General features: G+C 44.7%; 7 protein-coding genes, 1 non-coding gene and 1 pseudogene across 11 annotated transcripts; 5 read left to right on the forward strand and 4 right to left on the reverse strand.

The window, feature by feature from the left end:
• Window positions 1-61: 61 nt before the first annotated feature.
• LOC112344867 lies at window positions 62-1,088 on the reverse strand (annotated as a pseudogene).
• LOC9633990 (enolase) lies at window positions 1,079-3,386 on the forward strand. 2 transcript variants are annotated; one of them, XM_002965395.2, is made up of 14 exons: window positions 1,080-1,220; window positions 1,279-1,342; window positions 1,405-1,469; window positions 1,530-1,577; window positions 1,630-1,716; window positions 1,779-2,042; window positions 2,100-2,174; window positions 2,235-2,297; window positions 2,349-2,429; window positions 2,482-2,676; window positions 2,728-2,867; window positions 2,929-2,980; window positions 3,038-3,094; window positions 3,153-3,386. In XM_002965395.2, exons 1-14 carry the CDS (start codon window positions 1,152-1,154, stop codon window positions 3,231-3,233), a joined length of 1,341 nt encoding a protein of 446 aa, XP_002965441.1. In that variant the 5' UTR covers window positions 1,080-1,151; the 3' UTR covers window positions 3,234-3,386. The 2 variants fall into 2 exon arrangements, with proteins under 2 accessions (XP_024526021.1, XP_002965441.1); XM_024670253.1 differs by having other exon boundaries at window positions 1,079-1,220; window positions 2,100-2,297.
• A 55-nt stretch (window positions 3,387-3,441) lies between these two features.
• TRNAM-CAU lies at window positions 3,442-3,513 on the forward strand. The gene has a single exon. It is a non-coding gene; the product is annotated as a tRNA-Met (tRNA).
• Window positions 3,514-3,632: 119 nt separating this feature from the next.
• Window positions 3,633-5,589, reverse strand: LOC9633991 (aminoacylase-1). 2 transcript variants are annotated; one of them, XM_002965727.2, is made up of 4 exons: window positions 4,694-5,589; window positions 4,197-4,334; window positions 3,891-4,145; window positions 3,633-3,836 (listed from the first exon to the last, which is right to left on the reverse strand). In XM_002965727.2, exons 1-4 carry the CDS (start codon window positions 5,546-5,548, stop codon window positions 3,723-3,725), a joined length of 1,362 nt encoding a protein of 453 aa, XP_002965773.1. In that variant the 5' UTR covers window positions 5,549-5,589; the 3' UTR covers window positions 3,633-3,722. The 2 variants fall into 2 exon arrangements, with proteins under 2 accessions (XP_002965773.1, XP_024526019.1); XM_024670251.1 differs by having other exon boundaries at window positions 3,891-4,130; window positions 4,694-5,586.
• LOC9655358 (dihydropyrimidinase) lies at window positions 5,575-7,997 on the forward strand. Its single transcript, XM_002965396.2, has 13 exons — window positions 5,575-5,733; window positions 5,798-5,932; window positions 5,996-6,047; window positions 6,110-6,379; window positions 6,435-6,646; window positions 6,700-6,820; window positions 6,868-6,955; window positions 7,010-7,088; window positions 7,149-7,236; window positions 7,294-7,334; window positions 7,388-7,440; window positions 7,506-7,662; window positions 7,720-7,997. Exons 1-13 carry the CDS (start codon window positions 5,623-5,625, stop codon window positions 7,897-7,899), a joined length of 1,587 nt encoding a protein of 528 aa, XP_002965442.2. The 5' UTR covers window positions 5,575-5,622; the 3' UTR covers window positions 7,900-7,997.
• Window positions 7,998-8,860: 863 nt separating this feature from the next.
• Window positions 8,861-10,699, reverse strand: LOC112344868 (pentatricopeptide repeat-containing protein At4g02750-like). Its single transcript, XM_024670397.1, has one exon. The coding sequence runs from the start codon at window positions 10,697-10,699 to the stop codon at window positions 8,861-8,863; it is 1,839 nt and encodes a 612-aa protein (XP_024526165.1).
• A 43-nt stretch (window positions 10,700-10,742) lies between these two features.
• On the forward strand, window positions 10,743-11,529 carry LOC9633992 (uncharacterized protein At4g14100). The gene is made up of 2 exons (XM_002965397.2): window positions 10,743-11,235; window positions 11,291-11,529. Exons 1-2 carry the CDS (start codon window positions 10,770-10,772, stop codon window positions 11,488-11,490), a joined length of 666 nt encoding a protein of 221 aa, XP_002965443.2. The 5' UTR covers window positions 10,743-10,769; the 3' UTR covers window positions 11,491-11,529.
• A 1-nt stretch (window position 11,530) lies between these two features.
• On the reverse strand, window positions 11,531-12,166 carry LOC112344869 (germin-like protein 1-3). Its single transcript, XM_024670398.1, has one exon. It carries the CDS (start codon window positions 12,164-12,166, stop codon window positions 11,531-11,533), a length of 636 nt encoding a protein of 211 aa, XP_024526166.1.
• An 828-nt stretch (window positions 12,167-12,994) lies between these two features.
• LOC9633993 (glycerophosphodiester phosphodiesterase GDPD6) lies at window positions 12,995-14,515 on the forward strand. Of its 2 annotated transcripts, XM_002965398.2 has the most exons (7): window positions 12,995-13,201; window positions 13,253-13,436; window positions 13,482-13,556; window positions 13,610-13,719; window positions 13,798-14,016; window positions 14,068-14,229; window positions 14,288-14,515. In XM_002965398.2, the coding sequence occupies exons 1-7, from the start codon at window positions 13,019-13,021 to the stop codon at window positions 14,453-14,455; spliced, it is 1,101 nt and encodes a 366-aa protein (XP_002965444.1). In that variant the 5' UTR covers window positions 12,995-13,018; the 3' UTR covers window positions 14,456-14,515. The 2 variants fall into 2 exon arrangements, with proteins under 2 accessions (XP_002965444.1, XP_024526621.1); XM_024670853.1 differs by having other exon boundaries at window positions 13,253-13,556.
• The last annotated feature ends 7,723 nt before the right edge of the window (window positions 14,516-22,238 follow it).

Raw genomic sequence — 22,238 nt, forward strand, 5'->3', positions numbered from 1 at the left:
AACAACCACGCATTGTTTTCTTTATGATTAGTGACCAAAATCGCGCATCCAACGGCGCATATCAGCTCCTGCCGGGGCAAAATTCCACCACGTAATTCGTCCCGGAATGGCAAGTAAATGTGCTGCTGTGATCGTCGTAGGCATAGCTCTACGGGGCCTTGAACATCTTGGAATACATCGTGGGCGCACACGTGGACGGCTCGGAGCTAACCCCGCGGCAGCAGAATCTATCCGTCTGGAACACCGAGCAGGCGCTTCTACACGCCACCACGTTGCCATTCCGTCCCAGAACACACAGCTCCATCGGACAGTTGGAATTCACACCGCTGTGGCACCCCGCCGCCGTACAGTTCCTGTGCACAGGGACGATCCGTACGGGCAGGTTATAGCCGTCCACCAGCAACACGTCGTAGAAATCGCTGCGATCGTAGCCGTCCAGCGTGAGCTCCGCGATGGTAAACGGTGGCTGGCCGCCAATCCCCCGGCATTCCAGCTGGGAGTCGCAGTCGCCTATGTCGCAGCCCAGGGTGGTGTCGTTGGAGGAGGGGGCATCCTGGTCTCCAAACTGGCAGTTTGTGCGCCACCAGACCGACGGGGCACCACGTGGGATTTAGTGCTGTGCCCAGGACCCACCATTGGAGATCCCAGCCAGGCCGGCCATACTGTGAAGGGGCAAGAGTTCTTTAGTCTCAGCGTGACGTTCCTTGAGGTAACAAGGAGGAAAAAAAAGCTATGAAGAAATCATTGAATAAATGGAACAATGCATGAAATATTTGCGATCAATCGAAAACATTCCATGAAAATGACTAAATTTTTTCTTGATCGATCGATGGAGCTTGAGAGCTTGCCTTGAAAAATGCTAGCCAAGAGCACAAAAATTGCAATGGAAATCCTCATGGCCCTCTGTGTGTGCGCCTGTGGTTCGTTCACGGTCTCAATGTAATGATTTAAATCGCCCTTTGTTTGCCACTCTTGGCTCTCGCGAAAAAGTATATGGTTTTCAAACTAGGTGAATATTCTGCGGCCCGCAAAGAATATGCTTGCACGAATATACTTTGTCTTATTCGTGCCGAGTTTTTATTCGCCATCGAGGGTTTAGCATCGCAGGTCTTTTTCTCCCTTCTCGGCTCGATTCGACTCTTCTCCGATCAATGGCGCCATCGATCCAGCAAGTCAAGGCGCGCACCATCTTCGACAGCCGCGGCAATCCCACTGTGGAGGTTAGATCGATTTCATTTGCATGGAGAGAAAAGGCACTGACTATGGCAAATCTCGCAGGTCGATGTTGTGTTGTCTGATAAATCGTGTTACAGAGCGGCTGTGCCCAGCGGCGCCTCCACTGGTAAATCAATCGATGCCTTTTTCCTTCGGTTCTTATTCGTTCTAATGAATGTTACTTTGTAGGGGTGTATGAGGCTCTGGAGCTTCGCGATGGAGGAAAAGACTACATGGGAAAGGGGGTTTCAAAGGTGATTTTTTGCGTTTGCTTTTGGGGAATTTCTGCTCGACAAACCAAAGCTTTGATGTAGGCTGTGAACAATGTGAACGCGATCATTGGGCCTGCTCTTGTTGGAAAGGTAACGGATTTATCAAAGAATTCTAGCTCCAACTTAACAAAATCTTGTACAGGATCCGACCGATCAAACTGGTATTGACAACTTCATGGTTCACGAGCTCGATGGAACACAAAACAAATGGGGCTGGTGCAAGCAGAAGGTAGTAAAAAACTTTGCTTTTTTCTCGAGCTCGCTCATCCTCTTTTCGTTTCTTTGTTCTAGTTGGGGGCCAATGCTATTTTGGCCGTGTCTTTGGCCGTGTGCAAGGCCGGAGCTGGCGTTTCCAAAATCCCTTTGTACCTGCACATTGCCAACCTTGCCGGAAACAAGAAGCTTGTGCTTCCCGTTCCTGCCTTTAATGTTATCAACGGCGGCTCACACGCCGGCAACAAGCTTGCAATGCAGGAATTCATGGTTCTGCCTGTTGGAGCTTCTTCGTTCCGAGAGGCCATGAAGATGGGAGCTGAAGTCTACCATAGCCTGAAGGTGCATGTTTTTCTTTCTAGATTCCTTGCCTCTCTAACCACGCAATTGTCAAAACAGGCTGTTATCAAGAAGAAATATGGCCTAGACGCCACTAATGTAGGAGACGAGGGTGGTTTTGCTCCAAGTATTCAGGTAAACTGTTGTTTTCTCGTCGTTTTAAATTTTTATGTTGTGCCTTCGATTTGCTTACAGGAAAATAAGGAAGGTCTGGAACTGTTGAAGACTGCTATTGAGAAGGCTGGCTACACCGGAAAGGTAGAAACAAGGTTTTTCTCTTTACAATTACAAAGTGGAATTGATTCTCAGGTTCTCATTGGTATGGATGTTGCTGCATCCGAGTTTTACAACGAAAAGGACAAGCAGTACGATCTTAACTTCAAGGAGGAGGTATGATTTTCAACGTTTTGGAAATGGTTTTGACTAATTGCCTAAATGACAGAACAACGACGGCAGCGAGAAGATTTCCGGTGACAAGCTCATCACACTCTACGAGTCCTTCATAAAGGATTATCCTATTGTGTCTATCGAGGATCCTTTCGACCAAGACGATTGGGAACACTACGCCAAGTTTACTGCTAAAGTCGGGAAGGATGTCCAGATTGTTGGTGACGACTTGCTGGTTACCAATCCGAAGGTATTTCCTTTCAAGTTCTTTGTGACATTGAAACGAGACTTCATTTTGCAGCGTGTGCAACAAGCGATCTCTGAGAAATCTTGCAATGCTCTCCTGTTGAAGGTCAATCAAATCGGAACCGTGACAGAAAGTATTGAGGCTGTGAAACTCTCTAAGCAAGCTGGTTGGGGAGTAATGACCAGTCATCGCAGGTAAAGTTTGACGATTCACAAACCACTTGCTTGCTGTTACTGAAACCTCTTAACCTTGCAGTGGTGAGACAGAGGATACATTCATTGCAGATCTTGCTGTCGGGCTGGCAACTGTAAGAACAGAAAATTTCATATGAGTGATCTTTGATGTTTTGTTTTTGTTTTTGCAGGGTCAGATCAAGACGGGAGCTCCATGCCGATCTGAGAGGCTTGCGAAATACAATCAGGTAAGTCCGAGGGTTTCTTAAAGCTAGCTCCTGCTGAAGTGGAAAAGAGTCTATGCAGCTTTTGAGGATTGAGGAAGAGCTGGGAGACGCGGCTGTATATGCTGGCGCTAACTTCCGCAAGCCCGTGGAACCATACTAGAGTTTGAGGCGGCGCTATTTAATCAACAAGCACAAGAATAATCTTCTCTTTTTGCTGTTCTCGTCCTCGTCACAATTTTCCTGCAATAACGACGAGTGATCCAAAACTTTAAAGGGAAATACAAATTTTCTTAAAAACTAAGTTTTAAAAGTTTATTCAGTTTTGGAAACGTTTTTAAATATAAAAACTAAGATTTGATTGTTACAAAATCAGAGTGGCGCAGCGGAAGCGTGGTGGGCCCATAACCCACAGGTCGGAGGATCGAAACCTCCCTCTGATAGCAACAATTTGTTTTAACTTTTTAGAGAGATGCCCTGAAGTGTATATAAATGGGTGGGTGAACTCAGATCTCAGCAAGATCAAGTGTAGCATCTGTTCTTATCAGGGCTTTCGTACAAATCGAGAAACGATACAAAGGTTTATTTAATCTGGTCACATTCTCGAGATATTAACAACTGATGGATTAAAACAAAACTCACTCTTCTAATCTCAGAGCTCAGAATGGCTCGTCGTGTCATCCTTTGAACCAACAAAGCTCGCAAGAGAATTCAAGAGAATCTGATACACTTCAATCCCCTTGAAGTATTCTCGAGAGCTTAAGAACTGGAAAGCAAAAAGCAATCGTTAGAAAAGGCAGCAAGGGAAGAATCACTGAACCTCGTTGTGATCGTGGAGAAGAATGGGAGTGTTCGCCATTGGCGAGAATCCAAAGGCCGGAATTCCCAAGTCACGGAAGTAGCGAGCATCGGTTGCGGCAGGGAAGACCTCTGGCTTTGCGAGTCTCTGGTTGGATTTGGATATGGCTTCCTTGAAGACTGACCACCAAGGATTGGAGTCATCGACCGGGGTGTAGTTCAAGGAACCATCTCTTCTCTTCACTGGAGTTTTCTGCTTGAACTGGACAAGGCGAAACTTTCATGGCAAAATCAACACGAGAGAGGGAACTTTGAAAGCTTGATTTACCTCGTAAGTCATGTTTCGCGAGGCGGGAGCCCATTCCTCGGCGATTCTCTTCTCCATGGCAACGGGGTCTGCGAAAGGAGGCATCCTTACGTCGAATCCGGCCTCGGCCTCGGATGGTTGGAGGTTCATGACAAATCCCTGGCGAAGAAAAGCAAGGCGACTAGCATAAGAAGGAAAAGAACAAAGAACAAAAAAAAAAACTAAAGTTGCATGGAATTGCTAGAAAAAAGACATTTTGATCGAGGAACATCAGTCAAGCAGAAGAAAGACTGGGAAAACAACGCAAAGCAAACATTGCATAAACCAAGAAATAGCATCGAAACAAGCCGATATTTTCGCTCGAAGAAAACACGTAAAAAGTTCTCAAGAATCACGAATGCATGGAACCGCAAGCTGAAAATCTGGATAGCACCTAGGATTCTAGAATTGATTGGTACCATACAAGAGAATAAAGAACAAGGGAAATGGAAAGAAAGAATGGAGCACGAGGAACTTACCGTGGGAGTAGGAGTTCCAGCCTTGAGAAACACTGGATTCACCGACACCACCTCGCCCTCGGCCGCGATACCAGCCTTGACAAGATCAAACTGCGCCGCTCGAAACTTGCTCACAATCTCCAAACTCTTCCCCAAGTTCTCCATGGCACTGTTATCGAAGAGCTTGGATCCATGGCCGGGCCGCCCCATGGCCTTCACCGCCAGCCACCACGGCGATCTCTCGGCATAGAACACCCGATACTCGTCCCCCTCGGACGCCAATCCCTCGTCCAGCGCGAGCCCCACGTTAAGATCCTGAAACTCCTTCGAGCCTGTGAATTGCCCAGCGCCATCGTTGCCGCCAATCTCCTCGTCCGGGAGGAAGGAGACATGGACTGAGCGTGGCGGCTTGAATCCCGCCCTCTTGAGCCGCCGGATCGCCTCGAGGTACTGCAATCCCACGCACTTCATGTCCTGGGATCCGCGAGCCAGGACATTGCCGCGAGAATCCTCCGCGGCGGCGAAGGGGGGAGAGCTCCACTTGGAGGGCTCGGCCGGGACGACGTCGACATGGGAATTGAGGAGGAGAGACGGGAGGGAGGGATCGCTGCCCTGCCAGGTGAAGAGGAGGACGGGCTTGCCCGGGACGAATTCCAAGACGCGGGATGCCAGGCCCAGCTCCCCGGCGATGGCGAGCAGGAAATCGGTGGTGGCCGAGTAATCGGGATTGGGATGCACCGAGGGGATCTGGAGGTAGCGCTTGAATCGGTCCAGCGCCGCCGCATCCTCCTGCGCTGTGGGCGGCTCCGGCGGCGATGATCCAGCTGCCGCGGAGGCAGCGAGCAAGACGAAGAGAGAAAGAAGAAATATCGTCATCGAAGAACCCTAGCCTAGCCTCCTCTCTTTTAAAATTTTGGCTCCGATAGAGCCTAGCCTAGGGTTTACAAGGAATGGGGGGGATTTTGGCGCTCCTTGTCGCTCTAATCGTCGGTGCATGCTTCCCGATCGCGCATGGATCCAGCTGCGATGCTGCTGCTGCTGCGCCTGGGATTTATGATGCGGTGAGAGGAAGGAGATTTCGATCGAGCGATTTTTCTTAGCTTGGAAATTTTTCTTTTCTGGCAGATGTGCTTGGCTGAGACTGATGACAGCAGCAAGATTTTGATCCGCGGAGGAACAGTGGTGAATGCCGATCGCCAGTTCCATGCGGACGTGTATATCGAGGATGGAATCATCAAATTGGTAGCTCCAGATTTGAAGGTAGCGTCCTCCTTACCCGCCCGCCCTTCTCTTGTGGATGCTAAAGAACGATTGGCATCACAGGTTCCAGACGGCGTTCGTGTAGTCGATGCGACTGGCACGTACGTAATGCCAGGTGAGGATTAACTTCTTCTCTCGCATTTCTTTTCATTGTTTCTACATTTGTTTTTGCTTCAGGAGGGATTGATCCTCACACACACCTCGCAATGCCGTTCATGGGCCAGGAAACTTGCGACGACTTCTTCAGTGGCCAAGCCGCTGCTCTAGCCGGAGGTACAACCATGCATATTGATTTCGCACTCCCGATCGGTGGTGACCTTCTGAAGGGGTTTGAGAGCTACCGAAGAAAAGCCGAGTCCTCTTGCATGGACTACGGCTTTCATATGGCTGTTACGACCTGGAACGACAAAGTGGCACAAGACATGGAAACTCTCGTGAAAGAACATGGTGAGGTAGTTTTCGTTTTCGTATTTTACAAGTTTGTGTTGATCTCGTGCTGTAGGAATCAACTCTTTCAAATTTTTCATGGCGTACAAGGGGAGTTTGATGGTGACGGACGAACAGCTCTTGCAAGGGTTTAAGACGTGTAAAAGCCTTGGGGCAGTACCACAAGTTCATGCGGAAAACGGTGATGCCGTGGCCGAAGGTCAATCTCGAATCTACGACTTGGGCATCACTGGACCGGAGGGACATGCGTTGTCTCGGCCATCACTGGTAAGCAAAACTTTTAATATTGCTTTCTTCATACTTTTCTTTTACATGCGAAGCTGGAAGGAGAAGCCACAGCACGAGCCATCAGACTTGCAAAGTTTGTAAACACGCCTCTGTATGTGGTTCACGTAATGAGCATAGATGCACTGGAAGAGATTGCTCGAGCTCGTCAAGCAGGTCGGTTTGGTATTTAGAACCTTCGTCTAAAATTGAAGCTTTGGCAGGACAACGAGTGATTGGCGAGCCAGTTGCATCTGGTTTGGTCTTGGACGACTCCAAGTTGTGGGATCCAGACTTTCGGGTAGCTGCACAGTACGTATGCATGCTTCTAAAAGTTTCAGCTTTCAAGTTTTTCTCTCTTTGCAGATACGTGATGAGCCCTCCTATACGGCCTGCTGGACATAATGCGGCACTTCAGGCCGCCCTCTCAAGTGGATTTTTGCAGGTGAATACACTATCTACTAAATTCTAGTGCTCTAAAAATCAAGCTAACACGACGTTTCAGCTTGTCGGCACAGATCATTGTCCTTTCAATTCATCACAAAAAGCAGCCGGCAGAGGCGATTTTCGGAAAATCCCGAATGGTGTCAATGGTAAGTTTACATCTGTGTTGCTTCAATGGTGCTTTTTTGACAATTGACTTTTTTCAGGCATAGAAGAGCGAATGCACATTGTGTGGGATGCTATGGTGGTAAGTAACAGCAGCTTCCTCATTTTTCTAGCGTCCAATATTTTCTGGAACAGAACTCTGGGAAGATTTCTCCATCAGATTATGTTCGAATAACAAGCACTGCCTGGTGAGTGAGTCATTCTCTTGCTTTCAACTTTTTATTGATTTTAAGCTCAATCTCGCATGGCACAGTGCACAAATATTCAACATATATCCGAGGAAAGGCGCGGTGTTGCCTGGCTCAGACGCGGATCTTATCATCTTGAATCCCAACAAAACAACAACAATCTCTGCAAAAGCTCACCACTCGAATATTGACACTAACATATACGAAGGATGGCAAATCAAGGTAATAACTTCATGCTTCATTTTATCGCGGGCACTGAGATGTTCTTCCATCTTCCAGGGGAATATAGAAGTGACCATCAGCCAAGGCAGGATTGTGTGGGAAAATGAGAGACTCAACGTTGCTAGAGGGGCCGGGAGATACGTGAAAATGGCACCATTTGGACAACTCTTTGATGGGATTGTGAAGGCAGATATTGCTTACCTCTCCTCTTTGAAGGCTCCAGTGTATAGAAAATAAATGCGAGAGAGTGGATCTTGTGATGCTAACAAGGTATATAGTTTGTATATAAACAAATGATTATAAGGATAAACCCTCAAATATTTCAGACATTGTCATTACATTATTTTAACAAGTATCGAAATGTAAAAACCCCTATTAGAAAGCTTGTATAATTCTGGATTTTGTATAAATGCCCAAGAAATAATCTCTAAAATCAAAATATTTCATTTTGTTTTGCATGGTGATGGCAGATCAAAAAGCACTGCCAAGCCCAAATGCAGTCTATCCCTACATCAGCTACTGGATTGCAAACATTCCTGCAGGCAGCTCTGGTAAGTGTTACAAACTTACCTTATCTTATCTTTGAGCTAATGTTGATTGGATCTGTTGGTGGCTTTGGCGTGAAAGGAGCTGTGAATGGGAGCATTTTGGAGCTGGCTCCTTCCAACACAAGCAACAACATCCACTACCCAAATCCATTCAGTGCAAAGAACCACACATATGATTTCGTGCTTGTGCCACAGAGGAATCGCTTGGGACAGCCGCATTGTTCTCTCTCTGGCAGATATCATCCGGCAATATCATTGTGGAAGCCCTCTCCAGACCGTCTCGTTTACCACCTCTCTCCATTAACTGTTTTCATTTATATTGTTAAGGTACAACCCAATAAAATGAAACATCAAGACCTATTGATCTAAAACGTATTGTCTTCATCGTTAGGGATATTTTTCAGAGGCTCCTGACTGAACAATAACAAAAAATGTTTATCATTCTTGAACTTTTGAGTGAAAATGAAATTCAAAGATAGCAAAAGAGTAAAATTATGCCTCTTGTTTTTGTTTCTTAATTGAGCAAAAAAGTGGTAAGTGAGAATAGCAAGAATGGTCATTGAGACTCACAAAATTATTCAACGAAAATCAAAGGAAGTCAATAAAAGTTAAAAATAAATAAAACTTTGAGCTGAACTCATCTCACTACATCAATCAGTTGAGGTATAAGCATTAGAAAGCAACACGTAAAACGAAGAGTCGCCACCCTCCAACTTCACTGCCTTGTCTGCGGCGGTGGCACCCTTCCTCGCATCTCCAAGAACTCGGGAAGCCGCCAGCAAAGTAGTCAATGCAACATCGTCAGGCACAAACGGCATGCTCTCGAGCAGCTCCTCGGCCTCTTGCAAGCGCCCGGCTCGCCCCAAAAGATCGAGCATGCAGAGGTAGTGATCCACCACCGGACAGATCTCATAGTCCGCCATCTTCGAGAAGAACTCGCGCCCGATTTCCACACGCCCGACGTGGCTGCACGCCGCCAGAGCAGTGATGAACGTGATCTGATCCGGAAGCTCGCCCACAAGCTCCATCTCCCGGAACTTCTCCAGCGCTCTCTTCCCGCGGCCATTGTGATCGTAGGCCGCGATCATGGCGTTCCAGGCGACGGCGTTGCGGCTGGGCATGGCCGAGAAGACAGCCTCGGCCTCTTCCAAGCTCCCGGAGCTCCCATACATTGTCACGAGCGAGGTTCCCGCGTACTCGTCCAGCGGGAGGCCGCGATCGTCGAAGTTTGCGTGAAGGATCCTCCCGGTTCTCACGTCCGAGAGGCCACTGCAAGCCTCGAATGCGCTCGAGAAGGTGAGCTCGTCCGCTGGGAATCCCTCGAGATCCATGCGCTTGAAGAGATGGACCGTCTCTGGGAAGTCCCCGGCGCGGGCGTAGGCCGCCACGATCGTGTTCCACGCGCTCACGCTCGCAAATCTCCCTGGCATCGAGTGGAAGAACTCCCGCGCGAGATGTAGATGGTCGCGCTGGGTGTAGCCGCACAGCATCGAGCTCCAAGAAACTCTATCTCTCTCCAGCATTCCGTCGAAGATCTTCTTAGCGCGCTGGAGCTGGCTGCTCTGGACGAAAGCCCAGATCATCGTGTTGGCGGAGATAGAGCAGTGAGACGGGATCCTCTCAAAAGTCAGCTCCGCTCGCTCGATCTCCCCGTTGCGAGCGAATGCGGAAGTCATGGCGCTCCAGCTCACGACGTTTCGGCGAAGCATTCGCGAGAAGCTTTGCTCGGCAGCGATCAAGCTCCCGCACCTCCCATACATCGTCACCAGCGCGGTTCCTAGGTTGACGCTCGAATCAAGGAAGCCGCCGAGCTCGGCCTCGCTGTGGATGGTCTTTCCGAGCTGGACATCGTCGCAGGAATCTAGCACGGAGATGAGAGTGATGCTGTCCGGGTGGACTCCCTCGAGATCCAGCTTCTGAAAGAGCGCTTGCGCCTCTTTGTTATGCCCGGTTTCGGCATAGACTGCGATTATCGCGTTCCAGGCAGTAACATCCGGCTGGAAAATCGCATCAAAAACATTTCTTGCTATAACAATTTGACCGGATCGAGCGAACATAGCAATGCACAGCGTCCACGAAGCGTTATCACGTTGTGGCATGAAATTAAACACAACCTGCGCTTCATCAAAATGCCCATTAAAGGCATTTGCTGAAAACAAGATGTTCCACGAGAAAACGTTCCTGGGGGATCGCATCCGACCAAAGACAGTCCACGCATCGTCAATGCTACCGCAGATGCCATACATGTAAATTAGCATGTTGGTGAGAAACCGTGAGGTGGGCTCGAGGCCGCTCAGCGCGATGTAGTGGTGGAGATGCCGCCCTTGGGGAAGAAGAGTACATTTTCGGAGGAGAGAGGCAAAGAAAGAGGGATCGGGAGACTCTGGGAGATTGGAAAGCTCCTCTTCCTGGAGCTGACCGATGCAATGCGGGTGCTCGTGGCGGCCGCTGTTCTTCCTCCTGGATCGCAGCGTCTTCCGCAATGCCATTCATGGTTGCCCAAGAGCCTAGAACCCTAGAAGGCAAAGAACCCTAAATTTGAATTCTTTCTCGTTGGCTATGGCGTCGCATGGCAATGCGGCTAATCGTGTCGCCCTCGCGTCGATTCTTCTCGCCTTCTGCGTCGCCGGATTTGGAATCCCCACTCCAACGCCGTGGCCGGAGCAATTCCACGCGCTGCTCTTCCAGAATTCGAGCGGCAAGCTCTCCACGATCGACCTGTGGTATGATTTCCCGAATGGCAGGAACTTCAATATCATCCACTCGCAGCTGGGATCCACGCTGTACGATCTCGAGTGGACAAATGGTACCTCTTTCTACTACGATCTCGACGCCGGCAGCTGCAAGACGATGCATTTCCCAGTGGGGATTTTGTCACCAGATTGGCTGGTGAGCAATTCCACCTACATTGGTGTGGAGAAAGTGGGAGGATTCACTTGCAATGTCTGGTCCAAGGCCGACGGTTTCATCGTCTACTACGAGGATGTGGAGACGAAGAGGCCTGTGCACTGGCTCTTCTTCACAGGTATAGTCTCTTTTCTTTCGCTCTCGTGTAAGAACTAAGAATGCAAATCTTCCAGGGATGTCACAGTATGTCATGACTTTCGAGCCAGGCAAGGTGCTCGAGGACGAAGCCTGGCAAGCTCCATGGTACTGCTTTGATAGCGAAGATAACGAGAGTTTCCAAGAAAATGGAGGTGATCTAAAGGTACCAAATGAGCTCTGGAGCGTTCTCAAGCACACGACACTCTTGGATATGGCGGAAAGATCTCGTATGTGACAAACTTTATTTCAAGGTGAACACTATCGAATTTGTTTTTCTAGCCAGAGGGAGTGAAGATTGACTTGAGCTGCTGTATGGCCTTCTTGTTGAGAAAGAAGGTCTTCATCAACACCTCGTCCAGGATTTTGGATCCAAACATGGAGTTGGCGATCAGCTGAAAGCCAGGGAACTGCGAGTTGAGCGTAACGATCCCCACTGCGCTGGTGTTTCCAACGTTGAGCTGCCAGTGGATCAAACCCCGGGGGAAGATCATCACGTCGCCTTTGGAGATGACCCGAGCGAAGAGCTTGTTGTCCGTGGTGACAAACCCGGCGTACATGCTCCCCTTCACGACGTAGATCATCTCGGACGCGCGGGGATGGGTGTGAGGAGCAATCAAGCCGCCTTTCGCGAAGTCGAGCCTCGCGATGGAGAGGCCGAGCGAGTTGAGAGCCGGGTACTCGTTGACGGATCCAAACACCGCTGCAGCGCCGAGTGGAGTGTTCGTTTTGGCTGAACGCTTGAGGGCGCCAAAGATGAAGTCCTCGGTGGTGGTGTTGGAGGCTTTTTTGCAAGGGAAGCCATTGATGGTGAGATCCTTGGAGAGGTCAGCGACGCAAAAGTCTTGCAGTGGATCTGGATCGGCGGCATTGACACGGATCGAGAATGAAAGAGAGACGATCATGATCGTCATCATCAGCAGCAGTGACAACGAATTCATGGATTTTGGGACCACCATCTTCTTCGGAGTGTTCATAAGAACATGGAAACTTTTGGAAGAGATCTATAAGAACTCGTGATGACTAAAGGAAAGAGATTGGAGCTGCACTTATACGCGAGAATTGACTTCGTTTTCACGCAAATGCAAATGCGGGACATGCTCTTGAGGTTTTGCGGAGCGTGAAAGTTTTCAGATTGACTTTATGGCTTCCAAGTTGATCTTTAAATTCCCAGTTAACGTGTACTAGCGTTTAGTCACTGATAGATAACGTTTGGACCCGGCAAAGTCTAGCGAGATGGAGGGCGTGAAGTTACTACAAACAGCTATCCAAAGTTTTTAAAATTTTCCCGGGAACAATCTTAATCACGAGATGGACTGCATGTTTCCATGTCTGTTCTCGCAAACCATTCGGCCAGCCGAATGGATTTTTTCTAATTACTTTTTCAATAGGAATTTTTAAAACATAATGGATATTCTTAGTATATAGGGAGCACCACCTTTTCCAAAATATAAAATCTCTGGATTCAAAGGAAAATGTTTGATGAGGATAGCATTTCAATCCTCGAGGCTTGGAGTAGCTATACAGTCACTCGAAGCGAAAGCTTGTCACCTACAGCTCAACGTCAGACGAGCACCACCTCAGTGTCAGCAGCGTCACACTGTCGGATTTACAGTCAGCTATTCCAGTGTGGGGATTCTGATCAAATTCTTACGTACAGAGAAATTGAATCGTGGTAAAGGAGCTACTACATTCTCATCCACATGAAATTCGCTCTTCTTTGATTCCTCCTAGCCCGACAAGAGGGGAAGAACCCTAAACCCTAAATGTGGGTGGGAGCATTCTTCATCGTCTTTCTCGCCGCGGTCGCTGGATCATCTTGCGGCGCTGCTCGATTGTACCGCTTCCCACTGTCGAACAGGGTTGCGATCCAGGACTGGAGGCCATTCAATGTCGCTCATCGCGGATCAAATGGGGAAATTCCAGAGGAAACGGCACTGGCGTATAAGGTGAGTAGTGAAGTTTGGGAGCCATGGATTACTTTAATTTTCTCCGTCCAGAGAGCAATCGAGGAAGGAGCCGATTTTATAGAAGCGGATATCACAGCTACAAAGGATTGCGTTCTTATTTGCTTCCACGATCCAATTCTCGATGATGTCACGGACATTGCTGCGCATCCGGAATTTAGAGGGCGAAGAGCTACGTACGAATTCGAGGGACAAAATCTCACAGGCTTCTTTGTTGGTATGTTCATTCCTCTGTATCTCATCATCTCCCTTCTTTGTATAGTGGACTTTACATTTGAAGAGCTTCAAAGACTAAGACTTCGCCAGCGGTATAGCTTTCGGGATCCTTCATTCAACGGTGATTTTTCTTTCTAGAAAAAGTTTCTGGACACGTTATCGAGTGCTTTGCAGGAAAGCTTCAAATCATCACATTCGAACGTTTTATCTCAATCGCCTTGGAGGCGTCTCGCACAGTTGGAATCTATCCGGAAATCAAGAGTCCGGTCTTCATGAACAAACATGTAAGTGAGAAAAAAAACAATCTTTTCTTCTCTCTTGTGTTTGTTTTTTCTTAAAAATGAAATCGTTTCTGCAAACAGGTACAGTGGCCTCAAGGCAAGAGAGTGGAAGATTCATTCATGGAAATCCTACAGAAGTATGGCTACAAAGGAAAATATAAGTCGGACGAGTGGAACAAGCAGCCAATCTTTATACAAAGCTTTGCTCCAACGTCGCTTATGTACATCTCGAACATCACAGACTCTCCAAAGATCTTTCTGATCGACGATTACACGGTTCGTACGCAAGACACAAACCAGGTATCCACAAACCAAAGTCGATTGTATGCTGAAAAGCTTCAATTGTGGCAGAGTTATGCAGAGATAACATCAAACAGATACTTGGATTTCATCAGCAACTATGTTGTTGGCATTGGACCCTGGAAGGATACGATAGTGCCTCCAAACATCACCACTGGTTATTTGATGAACGCGACGCACCTGGTTTCAAGAGCTCACTCTCGGCATCTCCAGGTTTGGCCGCTCCAAATTTTCTTACCTTTCGCTACCCTCGATTTTGTCTGTTCTTAAGGTTCATCCCTACACGTTTAGGAACGAGAACCAGTTCTTACATTTTGATTTTCATGAGGATCCATACGAGGAATTCGAATACTGGATCAAGACTGTTAAAGTCGATGGACTCTTCACGGATTTTCCAGGGAGCTTGCACAGGTATCAGGAGTGGAACTCCAAAGAGTAGTGAAAAACAGTGGCAGTAACGTTTTAATATTCACATTTCCTTGCCAATTTTGGTGAAGAACCTGAAATCCATAGGGGGATATTTTTGTTGGCTATGGCAATGCGCCTGTGCCGCCCAGGGGTGCTGAACAGCCGAACTCACGGCATTCACCCATGTGTCTACAAAATATCTGAATCTGCCACGTGGCCACCTAGGCAAGTCTTTAAGAAACGTGGAAATGGCTATAGCAGGGGAGGTTAATTAAATCCAAGGCTACCCACCTCGCTTGTTAATTGGAAAGATTAACTAGTCGAGTTAATTCCTTATTGTACTAAATGTTACATAAGAGAAGATGAAGTAATGTGCTCAAAGAGGAGGGGATGCTTGGGGGCACTATGTTTTCACTGGCCAACTGCAAGCTATCTTGGAATTGGTAGAACGGGGGCTCCAAAGTGCCAGGCAAAGTGCAATTGCGCCTAATCGCCCATTATCACACACCCTTGTAGAAAAAAGATCAAGAACACTTTTTTATTCTTTAGATTTGCTCATGGCTATTGTGTTATTGCCACCAACATTCTCTCATGCTCCAGAATTCTCCCTTAAACTCTCTCAATCCTCCTAGAAGAATACTCTAAAGATCTAACTCCTTAAGCACACTCTTAAATTCACAATTATTATTCCTAGGGATATTGTGTTGCCACTAGCAACACACACAAGCATTTTATATTTGCACAAGCAGGTTGTTAAACACTTTTAAATGCTTCAAGAAAGAGGTGAGGCCTAGCCTTGAAGACACACTGTAAACCTAGCAATGCAAGTGTGTAGAAGCCCAACTTCTAATTTAGAAAATAGATCCCTCATCCAGCTTCCCAGAGGCAATCTTATCCCTAACACGTGAGCTCAGCTACACTAGGAGGCCAAGCCTAACCCTTTTCTATCATCACCTTCCTTTATACAGTTGATTTTCCCAGATTTCTTGGCCAAAGCACTACAAACAGCATTGACCTCTAGTGTGATTTCCTAAATATTAGGTACTTCAAGTGGTAGGATCCACACTCTACGATCTCAAGTGGACAACAACACCTCCTTCTACAATCTTGATGCCAGCACACAAATGATATTAAACATGTAGTGTGCTCATGGTCATGTGTCCTTGTTTGAACAGTTCACAATGAAGTTGATCCAAAAGCACCAACTTTTATCTCTTACAAATGGAATAGAAGTCATTTTTTAGGGCAGAAACCATAAACCCTAAACCCTGTAGACAAATACACAGGTGTTCAAGAACAGTGGTAAAGAAGCAAGTGTGTTGTTGTAGCACTTGCATAGTCAATTAATTGCATTGCCACTTGAACCTCAAGACATTATTTCCCAGGTAAATACTTTGACATGACAGGATGTTTTCTATGTGATTCCTTTGAGGCAGAATGGCTCTAGACTGATTAAAAATTCCTTTAGCTTCATCTTGGTTGCACCTTTCACATAGAACAATTTCCATTGAAAACTTGGTCATGGCTTCAACTTTAAAGAAAAAAGTAAATATGGAGTATGTGTAATTTAAGGGTTTATTTATTCAGTTTTAGGGCTAACTGGTAGTGTATATTCTTAGATTATTTATTATTTTATTGAGGAAAGTAAGGAAAATTTTAAATAAATATACCAATTATCACAAAAAGGAATAAAAAGAACTAGCAATAATAACAAAGAATTTTTCAAATTTTTATAGTTGATGTTGAAATTGAAATTCCTAGGCAGCTTCTACAACTTTTTAATCCCTTTATATCAATAGAGCAAAGTACTTTAGTTTGTTTTTGGCTTGAAAATCAAATGTAAACATTGATAACTAACAATAAATTTTCTTTTGTGGCAAGTCAAACTTTGGGTGATGAATAAGAACATATATGCATTACACAGCTTAATTTTCTATTAACTAACATAGAGGAAAACAATTCACCCTTGAAGCCTTTCTTTAATCCAGCTGTATAAAGGGTGTAAGACCATTTCTATACAAGACCAAATGGTGCCACTTAAGCAAAACCATTTGGCAACAAAAAAGATATTATTGGATTAACCCTAATTGTGTAGATGATAAAAAGATTGAATTTAATTTTCCAATACTAATCAATTTTCAAGGATGCCCAATGGTGTATTTTGGGTGCCCTTACTCAGTTAATGAATTGTGTGTTAGGCAACCCTGAAAAACACCATTTGGTATGAATGGTGTTTTTTGGGTTGTAATTGGGAGTAAACAACCTACATACCATTTATAGGTAGAATTCGGAGAAAAATGAGTTATTATTTTTGTCATAGAATGTACAAAGTTAAGGAAGGCTCACACCTACAGTTAGAGTTGATTTGGCATTAGCCACTGCCACATTTTTATCATTTAAGTGTGTTATGAGTGATTACATTGTTTATAGATCTCAAGAGGCTAAATTTAGTTGTAATGAACTCTATATTTTTGTGAAAGAGAGCTTTATAAATCTTAGTCCTATTATCTCATGCCAACTTTGTAAAGACTTGAGAGTTTAAGCTTGAATATCTCATTTGAGAAATTGCATGATGGAAAAGAAAATATAACAAACAAAATATGGAAAGAAAACAAAAAAACTATGCACACAGAGCTGATGATCTGCCTTGCTTGAGTGCTGAAATCTCTCCCTCTCAGCCGTGGTGACACTCTCACCTTCATGCCATGCTTCCCCGACACCAATCCGGATATGATGTTGTTGTCAACGATGATCCAGAAGCCCCAAGCGGATCATGGCTTTTAGGCAAATCAGTGAAGCTTAGGACCGGGACAGAAGGCTGAAACAAAATAAAGAAAAGATGGAAAGATGGAAAACAATTGGCACTTTGCCATCAAAATAAAAGGAAACTTGCTTACAACTCAGCCCAACTTATAAATGCTTCATTTTCACTCAAACCACTCAAAGATCTCAAATGTACTATACCTCGAAAGAAATTAGAAATAGAACTCTACTAGACTCAAGAAAGATCAAGATTTTAAACACTAGAACATGTGCTTAAATAAAGTTTTCTAATAATGAGTGTAAGGTGAGAAGAAACTAGAGCTTTGGTTTCACTCTCTCTCACTCTTTCACTTTCGATTCCTTTGAGTTTTGAGTTCTTGATGACCAGATTGGAGGGAGGACCAAGTCGAGCGAGACTATGAGATATAGAAACTTTTAAGCACTTCTTGCAGTGCTAACTGTTTTTTTGCTTTTTTTTGTCTTTCATATTCAATCTTCCTAGTGAAAGAGAGAGCTAGTTGAAGAAAGAACACAAAAAGAAAGTCAAAGAAAGTTGTGATTAAAGAGACACAACAAAAAGACAAGAAAATCTCTCAACCAAATCTTCTCAAAGTGATGATTTAAGAAAACTTTCTTAGAGATTCTATTCTAGAGCTCCTAATGTCTATGGATGGTGAAAAAATGGATGATACACTCCAAAGATGATGTGTGTTTTTTATTGTATGTCTATGTATGTGTGGTAATGTTGTTTGCTCAATCACTCTTTGAAAGCATTTGACACATAAATGGAGAGTTGAAACCCAGCCATAATATAACTAAGAGGAATGAAGGTGAATTCTCACTAAACTTGTTGCAAGGAGAGTGTGATGAAGTTATGATTGTCACTACTCGATAGCTCCTTGGAGGATGACACAGAGGCTGCATCAAACTAAAATCTACCTACCCAAGAAGTCAGAATGTCATGATACAAATTGGGCCATTGCACCCTTTGGTGGTTCCTTCACCCCAAAAAGTAACTTACTTGGTCAGACATAACTTTTGTCAAGAAGCTCCATAAGTTGCTTCTTGAGTTCAACCATCTCATGTTCTAATGATATAGAGCTTTTATAGGTGGTTTAAAACCTAGAATAATCTCAATCTGATGATCAGTATCATAACTAAGAGGTTACCCTAGTAGTAAATCCTTTGGAAAGATATCTTGATTCTTTGCCAACAATTTCAATATTTCCTTTGGTACAGAATCAACCTTGTTACCAATTCGAATTGAGTCACTATCACCCTCAACTTCTATCACTTGAACCCAAAAGGTTTGACATCCCTTCTTAGCTACTTTTTGAGCAGCTCTTGTAGTTAGGAACTTAACATCCCAATCCTTTAAGGAGCCCTTTTGCAACTGAAAAGATACATTAAGATGTCCTTCTAGCCAGAAGATTTATAGGTGATATTCCAATAAAAAGATTGGACTTGATAGAGTTGAAGATACCAAATTTTTAGATGATGTATGTACTTGACTACCTTTTGCAAACAGAAGTATATGGGCAATATCTACTCAGCTTTCAATCCTAACAACTCTACTAAGTCTTTGAATATGTATGAATTTTTTCAACAAATATATCAAATGGATTTATAGTGCTGCACAAAGTCACATCATGTTAAAGTTCAATCATCACTCAGATTCAATATTCGCGGATAAAGCCTACTAGATACATAAATGGATTAATGTTTGCATTGACTACAAGAATATCTTGAGGAAAGTAACAAAAGTAACTCACTTCCTCTTCCTTATAGTTTGCATTGATCAACTTGTCAACCCCTTCAGCTTCACCACCACTATCTTCCCTAATGACATTAACATAAGACCTTGTCTTATGTTTGTTGGGACATTCTGAGGACTTATTGTAAGCAACCAAAGGGAACAACTTGAGAGATGATCTATAGCGGTTCAAATATAGAGGGAAAGGGCCTATGAACAAGAATGCACCCCCTTTTCCAATTGGTTAAGGGTTTTGGGATATTTGGGGTTAAGCGTCCTTGGGTTTGAATAGTACTGGGCTGGGTGACCTCCTGGGAAGTCCAAACTTCAGGAGCTTATATTTGGTATTAGAGTGGTCTCGGATCCGACTCTGTTGGTTGGCTAGGGGATCCGACTCTGTTGGTTGGCTAGGGGAATCACACCACATAATCCGACTCTATTGGTTGGCTATGGCTAGGGGAATCACACCACATAATCCGACTCTATTGGTTGGCTAGGGGATCCGACTCTGTTGGTTGGCTAGGGGAATCACACCACATATTGATTGACATCTGGCTAGTCCAGTTTGCTCCCGTTGGGCTCGACCCGAGGGGTAGGGTGTCAAGAGAGCGGGGCTCTCGGGAGAGCTGCGGCTCTTAGCTTCCATTCATGAGGGCGTGAACTTGCAGGGAAGCGTGGTGGATTGTAAACAACAAAAGGGAATGACTTGAGAGACGATCCATAGCGGTTCAAATATAGAGGGAAAGGGCCCATGAACAAGAGTGCACCCCCTTTTCCAATTGGTTAAGGGTCTTGGGATATTTGGGGTTAAGCGTCCTTGGGTTTGAATAGTACTGGGCTGGGTGATCTCCCGGGAAGTCCAAACTTCAGGAGCTTACACTTATATCCTACCTCTCCACAATAGAAGCAATAACCCACACTACCTGTTCTACTAGGAGTAGTTTTTGCAAGTTGTTGTTGTTTGTACCCACTAGGAGGAGGAACAAAGGACTTAGGACCAGAAGAAGTTGCAAGTGGTCGCCAACCACCACCTTTGTTAACTATTGCTTGTGAGCCTCCAAAGTGAAACTTTCCTTAAAGGGCTTAGGACTAGAAGAAGTTGCTAGTGATCGGCAACCACCACCTTTGTTAACTATTGCTTGTGAGCCTCCAAGGTGAAACTTTCCTTCCACCCTCTGTTTTTGATCACTTTGTTTATTCCTAAAGTTCTTATTCTACTAGCATGCAGCTATTGATATTGTTCCATGCCTCTTTACACTCTAGGTATGTCTTCAGCTTAAACTTCAAAATCTCATTGTGATAAATTGAATTCAAACATTCCAGGAAATAATTTCAAGCATCTTCGTCACTCATATTTGCAATCATAATGCGTTTCTGAGCAAACCAATTAACATAATACATAAGGTCCCCACGTTGCTTTAACCGCCGCTGGTTAGTATGAAATCTTAGGCCAAGATCGTTCGACAAATATTCCTTACGGATACGAAACTATATCTTATTCTAACTTCCCTTTTTGAGCACACACCTAGCACCACCAAGTTTTGTCATGATTGGTAAGAAAGGACTGTGCACATGCAACTTTTGTTCGATCATCTACATCTGCAAGTATGAAATAGTTTTCCATATTGTAGACCTAGACTTCCAAAACTTAATAGTCCCACATGCCTCTGAAATTGGGTGGTTTCGGAGGCTTGAACTTTGAAACTCATGCAATCAGGGGCAATTGTAGAACTTCATCACCCTTAGAACTCTCAATCTCAATATCTTGAGTTGTATGCTACAGTGCTACATCATCAAGCTCTTCCTCTTCTGAATTAGCCTCAATCTCTTCTAAAGCATCTTTAGCAGGAGTTTCCTCCTCTTCATTTGCTCGTTTAAACATTTCAGCATCATTAGCATAGTTCCTCTTCACCATCTTGCTAGTTGTATGCATGCCTCTATCAATAACTGAACATGCATATAACATTTTTACCAAATGGTGCAATCCCACTAATTCTACACTGGTCGCTTCGGATCTACTAAAAAAGTCTTTGTATATGCAACTTAAGTCAACAAAGGTTGGATAAGAATCATTGAGACAATTCCTCTAATATTAAATGTAGCACACTTGAATTTGGAGTCGAACTCCAAGCCTATTATGCTACAAAATGAGGGTCTGATACACACTTAATCCTATGAGCACTAGCTCCCCGTATCTAATACCTATATTTAAAACGGTGTCAAATGGTGTTTGGCACAATTTTAGCATATCAGTGGCTTAATACGAGGAGGAGGGTACCCCACCGACTAGAGGAGCATAGAATTTGGGCTTAAACCCAAGCTAGATGCAAAAAAAGGAGCAACACAGCTTAGCAAGAGCTAAATTAATATCTCAGGTGGTCAAACATGCATTTTAACCATTATCCCTACTATACATTTGTTTAAAACCTCCCTATAGCCCCCCTCCTATTAGGAGCATAGGCTTTGGGCTTTCACCTCTAGCCTCCCTTAGTACCAGGAGTTAGTCTCTGGGACAAATGTGAAAACTTACTAAATATAGAATGGTGTTAAGGAGCAAAAATAACACTATAGAGTTCAAGACACTCTCTACATTCCATAGATATGCCTTTTAGGCAAATTTAGACACTTATCATAAATAGCATATGGATCCAAAACAGAATCAATACATAAGGCGTGATAGCGAGGGTGTCTAGTGGACACCGTAAGCTACTATATAATAATATTGAGATATTAGACTCAATATCGTGGGGGTTCTTGATACTAATAAGTGCAAGTCAATAATAGGAGTTTTCCAAACCAGGCCGAGTCTACTCAACAAGAAACATATAGGAGTTCTTACTTTATATTTATCTGATTTAAGTATATAGCCATTAACTAATTTCAAAACTAGCTCAAGTGGGATCTATAAAGGGAACCAATTGTACCGACTTCCTACCATCATAACAATAAAGAGAAAGTGTGTAGCGCATGTGATCATGGGATGAGATTTAGATATACTGTCACTGTGGATCCTTGGAACCTTGGGGGATAAATGGGGATAAAATAGCCACTAATGGCTCTCTTATCAAGCAATTGCCCCTTTTCCAGTTGGCTTAAGGGGAGAGAGATAAGGTGTGCTACAGTTGGTATCAAAGAAAATGGCACGGGTTCGATTCCCATTGATTAGTGGCTACTTAAAAGTATAATATACCCTTGAGCAAGGTATATTCCTACCCCTAAATTTGAAATCGTATGTATTAGGCATCCATGCGTACGTCCTTCCTCTTGTGTGGAGTATCCACGGACAAAGGTATCCATT

Source organism: Selaginella moellendorffii, unplaced genomic scaffold (assembly GCF_000143415.4).
Source record: "Selaginella moellendorffii unplaced genomic scaffold, v1.0 SELMOscaffold_6, whole genome shotgun sequence".
Lineage (NCBI taxonomy): Eukaryota > Viridiplantae > Streptophyta > Lycopodiopsida > Selaginellales > Selaginellaceae > Selaginella > Selaginella moellendorffii.

Bases quoted from the DNA above. Each gene is read 5' to 3' on its own strand.
- LOC9633990 (XM_024670253.1), top strand. From the start codon at position 1,152: ATGGCGCCATCGATCCAGCAAGTCAAGGCGCGCACCATCTTCGACAGC. The intron at 2,298-2,348 runs GTAGAAACAAGG...ATTGATTCTCAG, and splicing joins AGGCTGGCTACACCGGAAAG to GTTCTCATTGGTATGGATGT. The intron at 2,430-2,481 runs GTATGATTTTCA...CCTAAATGACAG, and splicing joins ATCTTAACTTCAAGGAGGAG to AACAACGACGGCAGCGAGAA.
- LOC9633991 (XM_002965727.2), bottom strand. From the start codon at position 5,548: ATGACGATATTTCTTCTTTCTCTCTTCGTCTTGCTCGCTGCCTCCGCG. The intron at 4,335-4,693 runs GTAAGTTCCTCG...TTTCTTCGCCAG, and splicing joins CTGGAACTCCTACTCCCACG to GGATTTGTCATGAACCTCCA. The intron at 3,837-3,890 runs GTTCAGTGATTC...TTTGCTTTCCAG, and splicing joins TTCTCCACGATCACAACGAG to TTCTTAAGCTCTCGAGAATA.
- LOC9655358 (XM_002965396.2), top strand. From the start codon at position 5,623: ATGGGGGGGATTTTGGCGCTCCTTGTCGCTCTAATCGTCGGTGCATGC. The intron at 6,956-7,009 runs GTACGTATGCAT...CTCTCTTTGCAG, and splicing joins GACTTTCGGGTAGCTGCACA to ATACGTGATGAGCCCTCCTA. The intron at 7,441-7,505 runs GTGAGTGAGTCA...CGCATGGCACAG, and splicing joins CGAATAACAAGCACTGCCTG to TGCACAAATATTCAACATAT.
- LOC112344868 (XM_024670397.1), bottom strand. From the start codon at position 10,699: ATGGCATTGCGGAAGACGCTGCGATCCAGGAGGAAGAACAGCGGCCGC.
- LOC9633992 (XM_002965397.2), top strand. From the start codon at position 10,770: ATGGCGTCGCATGGCAATGCGGCTAATCGTGTCGCCCTCGCGTCGATT. The intron at 11,236-11,290 runs GTATAGTCTCTT...CAAATCTTCCAG, and splicing joins GCACTGGCTCTTCTTCACAG to GGATGTCACAGTATGTCATG.
- LOC112344869 (XM_024670398.1), bottom strand. From the start codon at position 12,166: ATGACGATCATGATCGTCTCTCTTTCATTCTCGATCCGTGTCAATGCC.
- LOC9633993 (XM_024670853.1), top strand. From the start codon at position 13,019: ATGTGGGTGGGAGCATTCTTCATCGTCTTTCTCGCCGCGGTCGCTGGA. The intron at 13,202-13,252 runs GTGAGTAGTGAA...TTCTCCGTCCAG, and splicing joins AAACGGCACTGGCGTATAAG to AGAGCAATCGAGGAAGGAGC. The intron at 13,557-13,609 runs GTGATTTTTCTT...AGTGCTTTGCAG, and splicing joins TCGGGATCCTTCATTCAACG to GAAAGCTTCAAATCATCACA.